The sequence below is a fragment of the Pelodiscus sinensis genome, chromosome 2 (assembly GCF_052426305.1).
Source record: "Pelodiscus sinensis isolate ZL-2025 chromosome 2, ASM5242630v1, whole genome shotgun sequence".
Taxonomy (NCBI): domain Eukaryota; kingdom Metazoa; phylum Chordata; order Testudines; family Trionychidae; genus Pelodiscus; species Pelodiscus sinensis.
Window position 1 is genome coordinate 51,621,630 of NC_143053.1, and position 12,616 is coordinate 51,634,245.

A 12,616-nucleotide genomic window follows, 5' to 3' on the forward strand; every position below is an offset into this window, starting at 1 on the left:
TCATGTTACATTGTAATGTGCCATACAATCAGCCTTGAAAATAATGCCAAACAAACAAAGGGATTAAAAGAAAACCTGAACATGGTGATGCTGTATCCTGGGCAGTTTGCATTTACCTCTGACACATACCTCAGGGCGTTGTCTCCTTATACAGTTTGGCAACGGTTCAAAGATCTAATAAAGTATTATTGAACTGAAATCATTGTGTGACCTTGCAATATTAAGGTATCTTTACACACGGATAACTGGTTAAAAAGGATGTTGCCGTTGCAGATCAAACCCTGAAAAGTTAGGAAATTCCAGAATTAGGGTTGCACATGCAACCTTAGTTCAGATGACTTGTGCATTTAGACGCATTATTAGTCTTGAGCCACATGATCACATAGTGTTTGTCCACAGACCCTCTACTTCATTCTGTATGGAGGATGGTCTGTGCTCTGGGAATGAATCAGGGTTGTATACTAAAAGAGGCTATTGCCCATAGGCCCCCTGCATCATCTGTGGCAGAAATGGGAAGCTGTATGGTGGATATAGCAGGGAATTACAGGAAGTGAAAGGACTATCCGGTGGTTGAGAGTGTATGTGTACTTATGTAGCACAAACACCATGCTATACTGTGCAGGTGCTGTAATTGTTTAAAAGAGTATTTTTGAAAGCAGTTACTGTACATCTGCACTGCTTTGCACCTCTTCCTCCTTCCTACCATTTAGAAATAGCTGTATAAACAAAAATATCTCTCATTGTGATGTGATCACGCACAGTAAGTATGCCTCTGAAAACTTGTGTAACATGTTGACATTAAGGTTAAAAAAAGAGGGAAAAATGCACAAAAATATCATTCAAGGCATCCCTTTAAAAACAGTTGACACATTTATGGCTTATCTGTAAACCCCTTCATTAGTCACACTGGTAAACACAAGCACTGAAATGAAATAGGATAATCTAGTTGAGTAAGAATCTCATCTGTTATAGGATTATACAAATAACATTCCCATTGTATCTAAAATTTTTAAAATCTTTAACATATTCATCCTCACTCTCCCCCCCGCCCCCGGGAAAGGGCAAAATATTCAACCTAGTTTATAGAGAGCAGTATTATGTTAACATGCACTAGACACATTTGAGTTCATGCCAGCTGGATCAGGATCATTAGTGCTACACAAGTCACAGCACTGTTGTGCCATGTAGGTAAGTCCTAGATCACCTATGAAGTTTGTCACAGAGGAGGGAATTAAACCTTGATTTTCCAGCTTTAAGGCTAGTGGCCTAAACCACAGAACCAACTTTCCTCCACAGCTTAGCTCCTCACCCATATGAGTTCACAGTCTAGCTATGTTTTTGCAAATCAGTTGAAGGATTGACGCATAGGTTAAGGCCATGATGTCCAACCAGTTCTCAAGCAAACTAGTCACATTCAACCAGCCAAACAGCCACATGAGGCTAGTGGCTAGCACATTGTACACCACGGGGATAAGACACACCCAAAAACTATAGGATTTTTTAAAAATCCTCTGTAAAAGAATAGTCTACATTGCTGTCATAAGATGCTGAAAACACTGTTCTTGCCTAACCATGTTAAACAACCTTACCAAAACAAAATTTAAAATTAATTTAGTGGCATAGGCTTTATTTCGTAGGATTTGTGCTTACAATGAGGACTTTTGTGTAAAAAATCATTCCAGTCTTTGGCCAATATGGAGATAATGTTGAATTAAAAAAATCTCAGTGAATTGGACATTACTATATGCATTTTAACATACACACCTTACTGTAATATCTATTGTTTCAACCAATACATGGCCTAGACAAAGATAAATGACAAAACTTGGGTCCCTCAAAATTAGCACATCCAAATTGAAACTCTAGACCCATCTTGACCTTGTGGGAACTGTTGGTCACTGCTCAAACTCATTTCTGTTAAAAATGACAAATTCACAGTACTGCTCAAAGTGCATGCTAAATTCTTCCAACTCCTTTTCTAATGCATCTGTTGATATTCAACAAATTATCTGGATTCCAGGAAAGCATTTTTAAACAGTGAGACTTGTACTAAAAATGACCATATACAGGAATGAAATGGGTAAAGACAAATGCAAGATTCAGAGCAGTAATCAATGGAGAAGCTAGCCCTGTAGTTCAGTGAGTTCTTGGAGGGAGGGTTAAGTTTTCAACTGGCTGCAGCATGAGTGCCAGAGCCCCTAGTTGAATTGGGAAAAGTAACCATAGTAACAGTGTTTCCGGGACTCAGTATGACAGGTTGACGGGATTACTCTTCAAAGCAGTTGCTCCCTTGGGAGAGAAGACCTAAAGGGAGGGGTTTGGAGTTAATTTAGTGCACACACTAGAACAAGGGTCAGCAGTGGCAGGTCTCTGCTGAAGGGAAGCCTACAGCAGCAATAAACAACTCCCTTTCAGTGTTATTTTGACTAGTATCGAAATAGCCTAAGGAAGCATAAAACAGAGAAGAATGGTGGAAAAGTACACACACAAAAATCACACAGACTCGCTCAGAATGATAATTATAAGTAAGAATTCTTAAACATGTCATGCCAGAGCTTTGGGCCTGCCATGGCAACTTTACGCCACTCTTGCTTTACTGCCTCTAGTGTAATGGGCAATCCAGGGAGAAAGGGAGTGTGGCTGGATTCCCTCCGTGCTCCAGAAGTCCCTGGCTCTTTGAACTGCCCCTTGAAGAAAAGGGCAAATGTTAGACCAACCTTAAGAACCAGTCTGATGGCAGCATCTTTTTGCTCCCTGTTCTTCCTGATGCTGAGCTTAGCTAGAGTAATAACCACCCTAGACCAACATATCTTTTAACATTTCTTAACCTGCAATTACTCACACACATGCCACCTACACACTGATTACATATTTCTATAAATCATTTTTGGGAAATCAGTAACCGGAAAAAATTCAAAGCATCTCTGGAAGTTGTCTGGCCTCCTTAGTCAATGAGAGGAACTAGGCATAAAAGTAAGACTGTATGTTGCAAATACTTATGGAAATCTCAGAGGCTCAAACCTCTCTGCATGTGAAATAGATTACTTAACACAAATTCATTTCTAACACCCCTTTAAAAAGTGCAAAGGAGACCATCTTTGTTATGAAATAATCATCTGCAAATCTGTCTGAAAATCCTCATGCCCTAAGCAAAAGCAGGATGTATTGATAAGTGCCTTGTATTGCATTTGCACTTTTAAAACTTAAATGGCCAGACACATTTCTTTGTTTAAAGCTCAATCTGCTTCTAATCTCATAAAAGCAAAATGCATGGACAAAGAAAGTTTATGATTTATAGATGCTTGAAAAATGGATTGAATGGAAAAGCTGACCCAACCTTAATTCTAGCATTGTGAAAGGGACAGACTTTAAAAAAATTCTCAGAAATAAATGGTTCCTTATTCTGAAAGCAGGTGGTAGGGGCCTGTGGGACCCCTCTATCCACTAAACTACAACTGCTGGCTGTGCCATCACTGGCTTTTACCTCTTTGACTCCATTTTCTTTTACTCTGTCAGAAGACCCTCCCCAAAATCTTATAGTTGCATTTACCAATCATATGCGTAATTCAATGAAGCTGCATGAATAGCTTAAGTGAAAACAAATGGTAAACTTAAAGCAACGAGGCTAGCGGATGGAGCAGCACAGACTAGGGGAAAATAGGTTTTCTGGTGGTGGGCATGTCCCTTAAGTTTTTGTGCACCTAAGTTCCCTACGTGGGAACTGAAAACTATCTACCTAGTAAAGGACCCTTACTTGAAAAGCCTTGTGTAAATGAAGTATTATTTGCATTAATGTAGCATTTAGGAGCCCCATTTATGGAGCAAGGATCCTTTGTGATTGGTCTATCAATGGCTATTAGCCAGGATGAGCAGAAGCAGGAATGGTGCCCAAAGCCTATATTTGCCAGAAGTTGAGAATGGGGAACAGGGAATGGATCACTAGTTGATTATGGCTCTGATCTTTTCTTCTGGGCCTCCTGGCATTGGCCACTATCAATACAAGATATTGGAATAGATGGATCTTTGGTCTGACCCAGTGTGGCTGTTCTTATATGCTGTACACACAGAACACGAACCCCAGCTCTATCCCAAGAGCTTAGGGTATGTCTACACTACCCCGCTAGTTCAAACTAGCGGGGGTAATGTAGTCATCCGCAGTTGCAAATGAAGCCTGGGATTTGAATTTCCCGGGCTTCATTTGCATGAAGCCGGCCGGCGCCATTTTTAAATGCCGGCTAGTTCGGACTCCGTGCCGCGCGGCTACACGCGGCACGGACTAGCTAGTTCGGATTAGGCTTCTAACAAGGTGTACAGCTAGTTCGGATTAGAAGCCTAATCCGAACTAGCTAGTCCGTGCCGCGTGTAGCCGCGCGGCACGGAGTCTGAACTAGCCGGCATTTAAAAATGGCGCCGGCCGGCTTCATGCAAATGAAGCCCGGGAAATTCAAATCCCGGGCTTCTTTTGCAACTGCGGATGACTACATTACCCCCGCTAGTTTGAACTAGCGGGGAAGTGTAGACATACCCATACAGACTAAAGCAAGAGAGAATAGATGGCTAGAGAGAGGTGACAGAAAACAAGGAACCAACACCATTCAGCCTGGTCAATTGTGGGTTTACTATACCAGCAACCACTCATTAAGGTTTTTGTAGGCATCAGGGCAAGGCTAGTTTTCAGGAAGGGAGGGAAGCTAATAAAGGATCTCTGCAGAGATTGACCGGCAGGCACACAACATGAGCATGGGAGAAGGATGGAGGTGCTTCTTTGACAGCATACAGTGAGCAAGGGAGGCTGGCGAGCAGTGGCGTCGTAACATTTTAAATAATGGGGCTGTTCCCCCTACTGTCCTTTGGCCCCTTTTAGGGCTAGAAGCAGAGCCGTGTCTGCGAGGGGGGGGGAGGCGCAGACAGGCTGAGGTCACAGCTGGGAGCGGGCATGGGGCTGGCGCCCGAGAAGCAGCCCCGTGGCGCAGGGCCAGCCCCTGGGGAGAGTTGCTGGGAGCCGAGCTCTGGGTGCAGGGCCAGGGAGTAGAGTCCCGGTCGCAGGCTCGGGCACAGAGCCAGTGGCCGGAACAGAGCGGCAGGCCAGGGCGCGGGGCCACCCGCAAGAGCTGGGGGTGCGGCACCCACTGTGCCAGGGCAGTGCTGGGCTGCGGGCAGGGCGAGGCGCTTTCCGGCCGCCGGGCGGGAAGCGGGACACGAGGGAGCCGCGGCTCGCACACGCCAGGAGCCTCTCACGGAGCGTCTCGGCCCGAGCTGCGCCGCTCTGCCCGGCGGGCGGCTCAGGGCGCCGAGACGCGGCGGCGGCGGCCCCTGTCTGCCAGAGCCCGGGCGGGAGAGGCTCACACGCGGCGGCCGCCGCTGCCGCACGCACCGCCCAGCGCCGCAGCCGGCCCGGATTGGCCGCCAGCCGGGCACCGAGCGACTTTCCCACGGCCGCTAGGCCACGCGTGCGGCTCCGCCAGCCCCTGACTGGCCTCCGGCCCACCCAATCGCGCACCGCCGGGGGCGGGCTCCGAACGCGGCCGGGTGTCGCTCAGCGCAGTCCCTTCACCAGCGGCGCTGGGGCAGGGGGAGGGGGCGTGTCGCTGGCGGGTCTCCCAGCCCGCGGCTATTGGCTGCGGCCGGCGGCGCGTCCGCCAATCAGGAGAGCGGGGCCAGCGAGTGGCTACAATGTGCTGTCTGTGGCCGGCGGCGCCTGGCGAGCCCCCTCCCGCGGGTAAGAGGCGAGGCGTGGGAACGGGATGGGGGAGACGAAGCTGGCGGAGCCAGAGGTCGAGCGGCAGCGGGGCGCGCGCTGAGCCAGCTAGCCCGGGCCCGGTCCTGCCTGCAGCCTCTTCTGCCCGGCGGCGGCGGCGGCAGCATGAAGCGGGCGCACCCCGAGTACAGCTCCTCTGACAGCGAGGAGCTGGACGAGCCCGTGGAGGTGGAGAAGGAGAGCGCGGACGAGAATGGGTGAGGAGGGGAGCGGGTGCTCTGCGCCGGGGAGAGCGGGCTGACACCGCGGGCAAGTAAGAGGCTCCCTGTCCTTGCGGCTCGCACCTTCGCCTTGCTCCCAGAGTCCCAGCGCGGAACCGCCTCTGCCCACGCGTTGCTGATCCTTCCTTACAGCCTCGCGTCTCTTGCTCCCGGCACCTGCCTTAATTGTTTGCGGTTTATTTCAGAAACTTGAGTTCCGCTCCAGGTTCAATGTCTCCGTCCACCACCTCCCAGATCCTGGCCAGGAAAAGGCGCAGAGGGGTGAGTCCGCTCTCACCAAATTCCTCATTCTCTCCCGGGGACAAGCTGCTTTGCCCCAGCCTGGCATTTCCAGCCAACGCTGAAAACCTGTCTGTTTTGTTCCTAGATCATCGAGAAACGGCGCCGGGACCGAATCAATAATAGCTTGTCTGAGCTGAGGAGACTGGTGCCCAGTGCTTTTGAAAAGCAGGTAATTCACATTGGGTTCTGACTATAATTAGTGCATAGGTGACTCAGTCATAAGGACTGCAGCCTAGAAATAGTCTTGCATCTTACTTGTTTATAGTTCATTTTGTACTATTTCTGCCAAGTTCTTTTAGATCTTCTAAAAATTGACTTATTCTATTCTCTCCCCTCTCTCACTCAGGGATCAGCCAAACTGGAAAAAGCTGAAATTCTGCAGATGACTGTGGATCACCTGAAAATGTTGCATACAGCAGGAGGCAAAGGTAGATTTTTATCTGACAACAGATTCAATAGTCCCACATAAAGTGTGATTACAGCAATAAAGTTGTAAGAAGACCGAGCAGCACCCTGTACTGCAACTCAAAGTCCCACATATTTGTCATTTGATATGCTCTATGCAGTGGGAGGAGAATCAAATGGAAGTATATGTATATACGACTGGGAAATTCAGTATTTCCTCTTATGCTAAACATTTTATAGTCTATTTACTGCTCTGTGTGCAGATTAGCTGTTGTAGACTATAGACAGACTCTTCCTTAGGAAAATGTTATGCAAGTTTTGGTAATGGCAGCACTGTGTGAAGTAAAGTGACTTTCAGACATGGAGGAGAATAGGAGCTTTTTCTCATTCTCCTTCCTCTAAAGGAAGTGGTCTGTTTGAGATCTTTTTGGCTGAAAATGAGTTATAGGTTGAAATGAGGAGAGGAGGAGCTAGCATAAATGACAATGTATAAATTGAGGTTTGAGGACCAACAGCTAGTCTGTGAAAGTGGTCTATGATAAGTTACACGTGTGTGACTAATGAATTTCACTGTTGAGTGGTTTTGTTTCCATTGATGTAGCTTGCATTGGACAATTCATCTATTCTCTTGGTGCGTTCTTTGCTGGTAGTGTGCAATTTCAGCGTATACATGTCAGTCTGGTCCTGGGACTCGCAGCATCACAACACAGATACTGTGAAAGGAAAGCTTGCTAGACCATAGAAGAGTTTTTGGAAGCCATTCTGTGGTTGGGGAAAACTGCAGCTATCTAACCATCACACTCAAGTGAAATGTGCTTATGGAGAGTAGCGTAGTGAATGATTATAACTGGTATTTTAAGGCTCCATTTTTTTGTTCCTTTTCTTAGGCTATTTTGATGCCCACGCTCTTGCTATGGACTATCGGAGTTTAGGATTTCGAGAGTGCCTGGCTGAAGTAGTCCGGTACCTTAGTATTATTGAGGGCCTGGACACTTCTGATCCTCTTCGAGTTCGACTTGTGTCTCACCTCAATAATTATGCCTCTCAACGGGAAGCAGCAAGCAGTGCCCACGCCGGCATTGGACATATTCCTTGGGGCAGTGCCTTTGGACATCATCATCCTCACATCTCTCACCCACTGTTACTGCCTCAGACTGGGCACAGTAGTACCAGTACCACAGCGCCTTCCACAGAACATCACCAGAGCAGAATTGCTGCTTCACATGCTGAAACATCTTCGCTGAGACTGCCCCCTAATGGCAGCATCGGACCAGTGCTCCCTGTGGTCACCTCTACTTCCAAACTATCTCCTCCTCTGCTGTCCTCCATGGCATCTTTGTCTGCATTCCCCTTTTCATTTGGTTCGTTCCATTTGCTGTCCCCTAATGCACTCAGTCCATCTGCACCAGCACAGTCGGCAAACCTTGGCAAGCCCTACAGACCATGGGGGACTGAGATTGGAGCCTTTTAAGAACTAATGGTTTAGTGCAGGGTGAGGGAAGCTTAAAAACTCAGCTGAGCTGGTTTTATTGCCAACTTCAAATTTTAATTTCTTAAGTAACTGAGGCAAAGGTACAGTTCCAGTTTAACAAAATTTGTCTAAAAACTGAAGTGTTTGGGTTTTAAAATTTTTGTATTAGCAGATTTTTTTAAATAAGTTGCTGAAGTTTGTCCAAAAATAAAATCACACTAGTGGATGTTAACTTGTCATAGGTTTATGCTGAGTGTTTAACTCACTTTGTAAACAATTTGTCTCAAATGATTCCAGTTTGCCTGAAAACATTGGATCCTTTTTAACATTTAGTATATTTTTGTCTATTATTGTTAGCAACAGCTTATTTTTAGTTTTTAATTTTTCAAAACCACTCTTCTCAGCCTTAACATAAATTGTGTTTTTGTTAATATTTTGACATTAAGATGTTCTATAAGGAAATATTCTTTTGTAAACTGTATTCTGAGTTTTATATTTCTGAACAAAGCGTTGACAAATCAGATTGACCAGTTTTATCCCAGAAAAGGAATTCTGTATCACAGTGGCAGGGTGTATTTCATGACTTCATTCTAGTCTCTAGTGGACATTTATCACAACTTAAAAGCACTGCATTATTTCTTTTGACATAAGGAATAGCAAAGGGGCTACTATCGATCAAGCATAAATTGCACTGGTGATTTTAGAGGGATCATGGGGAAAGAAGATCAACACCTACACCACTTTACTGAGTAGAGCCAATGCTAAACATCCTTTCAATTGTGTTGGGTCAGAACCTGATTTTGATTATAATGGAGTAACTCTGTTACTCCATCCTAGTTAAACTTGGATAACTGATTTCAAAATCTACTGTAGGCGCTTCACATTTGCACCTAAAATAAGTTGTGATGGTATTTAAACAGCCAATGGAATGGTACGGTGGAAACCCATGCAGGGCAAAAGCGTATTTTGTAACAAATATATTCTCTTAAACTGGTCAATTTTCTATTGGGATTTTATTTTGAGATGCACCCAGAGGTGATTCCTCATATTTTACAAGGACTGTGCTGCATTCTTGTATATATTATGATTGGGTTACATGAGGCTCATTTCGAACAGGTTTATTCTATCAAGAGATATTCTTTAATGGGTTCCACTAGATTGGGTTTGGTCGCTTTTGTTTTTGTGGCTAAATAAAGGAGAAAGAACAAACAATCTTGAATGACATTTTTGTCTGCTGTGTCAATGGGGAATCCTGTGGCCATGGGTACCATCTGAGAGGTTGCAGAACTACTGCTTGTTCTTCTGTGACATACTTAATATCTCTGTGCAGCTTTGTTTGAAACGTTGCTGTGTACTTTTCTATTATGGTTCAGTACACAGAGCAGCACTATATCTCTGAATAAGGTCACCATTCAGAATAGGGCTTAAACAGTGAGTATTAAGATTAGTTTTTTTTCTTTTAACATGCTTGCCAATCCCAGGAGTATAAGGTAGAAGAGACCAACATCGGTACTAGAAAGGAAGGTCAAGTTGCCCTGTACTTGTTGGCAGAGGTCTCTTCTAGTAACTTTGGATTTTTTTAAAGTTAGCATTGGGAATCTTTTGGTGAGAATTTTGTTCTGCCCAAGAGTCTGTTAAAGGTAGAATAGGTGAGAACTCTTCTGATAAAATTCAAGATCATTTCATATTCTATGTGTACAACATTTAGCGTGATGAGGCTCTGGCCCTGATTCATGCCTGTGTATTGCAATATTAACAATGCTGTCCAGCTGGCCAGGCATACTAAAGTTAACAGTATAATTGATGGCATGTGTGTGGAATATACTTCCCTCAAGCAGTATGAACAGACACATGACCTGGAGCCTCTGTTTTTCTGAAGCATTCTGGAAGTCTGTACCTGCATTACTGGAGGATTTTTCCCCCAGGTATCTTAATTCTTCTCTATGTGTTTGATTTTATAGAGTAGTTCTGTCTTTTTAAGTGGCTTATTTTTGTTCTGACTTAACTCTGCCAGAACAGAGCTAGAGTGCCTGGCTCCTCAGGAGTAGAGTATTTTGTTGTTTTAAAAAGGGCTTTCTGCCTAATACAGGTGTGGCATTGACAGCCCAAGGGCTGTCTATGCTCCCTTAGCTGAAAGAAGGTTTGCCCTGAGATTGGGAACAAGGGAGGGAAATCGGGTATATAACCTCATTCTCCTCCCCTACTTTGCAGAAAACTGTTGGGAGGCATGAAAGTAGGAAAAGCAAAATGCTGTATATTAGAGCTAGAAGTGTGTACATGTATCAGAGTGAAGTTACAGAATAGAGTGTCTATAAACATGAAATAAAAGGCTATAAAAATCAGATCCAAGTTTCTCTTTCAGATGTATATTGTATAATTGCATCCCTGCTAGTTTGGTACCAAATGGACAACTCTCTTCCTGAGGGGTTGCCGGAGTGCACACATCTGCTCTTTTGTAAAGTTTAAAGACTTTCTAAACCACAAAGGCACTAAGCCTCAATAATTATTTCCTTCACCTCCAAATGTTTTGGCTCTCCTTTAAATTACTGACTCTCTGGTGTACAGAAACCCATGTAATTATTTCTATCCCACTGCCTTAATACTGAATAAGCTGTAGAACTGCAGAGTGTATTATTAGGTTCAAGACTGATATGTGTATCTTAGGCTGTTGTGTGTCCTTTCTGTTGACAACAGCAACATTGTTAATTAAAAACATTTAAACCTGTCTTCTGAAGCAAATATAAGGTATACTTGAAAGGTATAGAATCAACAAGTGGTTGTCTTAAAACACAGTGGAATTATGTCAATGAGGGCTACTCCAGTGGTGCCCAGAAATTCACGGCATCCCAAATCAATTGCAGGACAGACAGCATAGCCTAGAAGATTGGACACTAGTCCATACATCAGGAGACTTGGATTCAATGCCTGTCTGTGCCACTAACTTGGTGTCTTGGGGAAACTGTTTAAACTTTGTGTCACAGTCTCCTCAGCTGTAAAATGAAGAGAACAATGCTCCCCTCTGCAAGACATTTTTAAAATCTGTAGCTAGAGACATTTTCCAGTGGTAAGTACCATTATCTGTAAAAGTATAGTACCAAGAGAGCAGCAAAACTCAGACCTTGGTGCTTCAGGAGACACATTATCCACAAGAGCCATAGTTGTGTGAATTCATTGTTTCATTTACGATTTGTATAACCTATATAATTCTCACACCAAAATGAATGACCAGCTATCACTATTTTATCAACTTCAATTGGTTAATAACACTAAAAGCAGTCTGGTTAAAAAATGTAGACAGCAGCACATGATATTAAAACACTGTGACTTAATTATTAGTCAAAGAGCCACATGAGACACGTTAAAGGGCCACTTGTGACTATGAGCCTTTGGGTAAGGTAAATAGGTAATTAGGAACATAGGACTGGAAGGAATCCCCTGGTCATTGACTCCAGTTTTTTTATTATTGCAGGCATCCCTAACTGTAAAATCTCATCCATAACTTATCATGTTTCATCTTAAAACTAGTTAGATTTGCTCCCAACACTCCTCCCAGAATGCTGTTCCAGAATCTCAGTACTCTGGTGAGTAGAAACCTTTTGACTTCCACTCAATACATTCATGACCAGTTTATACTGAGGTAGCAGTTGTATAATTCTGTTTTTCCATTGCTTCTTGGTGGGTATGTTAATACTACTCTTACTACAAAAATAAAAAAAAGGCAGAAAAGCATTTTACACTAGGCAAGTCTTGAATTGCAACATACTGATACCTAATGGCCAATCAAGTGTATCAGTAAATGAGCTTTGTTCATCCCTGACAGCTGGAACATAATTATAGGGACATGGGTTTAAATGGGAGGCAAAGAGGAGATATTTCTATATGTCAAATCTACATCCGGAACACAAGGCCCCAAATTATACGCTAAGCACTGCTATTTTTGAGACCTCCCAGTCTGCATATGTGTGTGTTGTGAGGCTAAAGCTCAGTGGGGGATGTAAGGATGATGGAGAGATACTGAACTACCGAGAGAAGCATGAAAGCAAAGATGATTTATTTTATTGGAAGAGGAGAAGGACAAGTTGAAATGTAGAACACATCTAGAAAGCTTGGTCAATACTGTGTAAAAACATGTTTAATTCTAGAAATAGAATTCTGTGTCTGTCCTAGGGAATAGTGGATGAAGCTTTTGGTGGAAAAAACCTGCTAGTTGATGCTGGAGACAACTTTGGTGGCAGGACTTTGTTATTAGGATCATGTGGAAAAAATAAATTCTGGCTATGGCTCTTTTCACCTGCAAAATGGCAAGCGTGCTTAATGCTGACAGGAGACTTCTTAGAATATTGCATAGCGGTGGGAAGCCAGCCAGATTTCCCCAAGAACAAACAAGGCAAGACAGTACAGATAAGCTGAAATCCTTCTTCCTGTTTTATATTGTGTGGCTAGTCACAGGAACCTCTTTTCAGAAATGCTGGATTTGGC

At 44.0% G+C, this 12,616-nt stretch overlaps 1 protein-coding gene across 1 annotated transcript; it reads left to right on the plus strand.

Moving 5' to 3' along the window:
- Positions 1-5,631: 5,631 nt before the first annotated feature.
- HEY1 (hes related family bHLH transcription factor with YRPW motif 1) lies at positions 5,632-10,479 on the plus strand. The gene is made up of 5 exons (XM_014577773.3): positions 5,632-5,955; positions 6,165-6,240; positions 6,347-6,430; positions 6,608-6,689; positions 7,554-10,479. Exons 1-5 carry the CDS (start codon positions 5,864-5,866, stop codon positions 8,135-8,137), a joined length of 918 nt encoding a protein of 305 aa, XP_014433259.2. The 5' UTR covers positions 5,632-5,863; the 3' UTR covers positions 8,138-10,479.
- Positions 10,480-12,616: the final 2,137 nt, after the last annotated feature.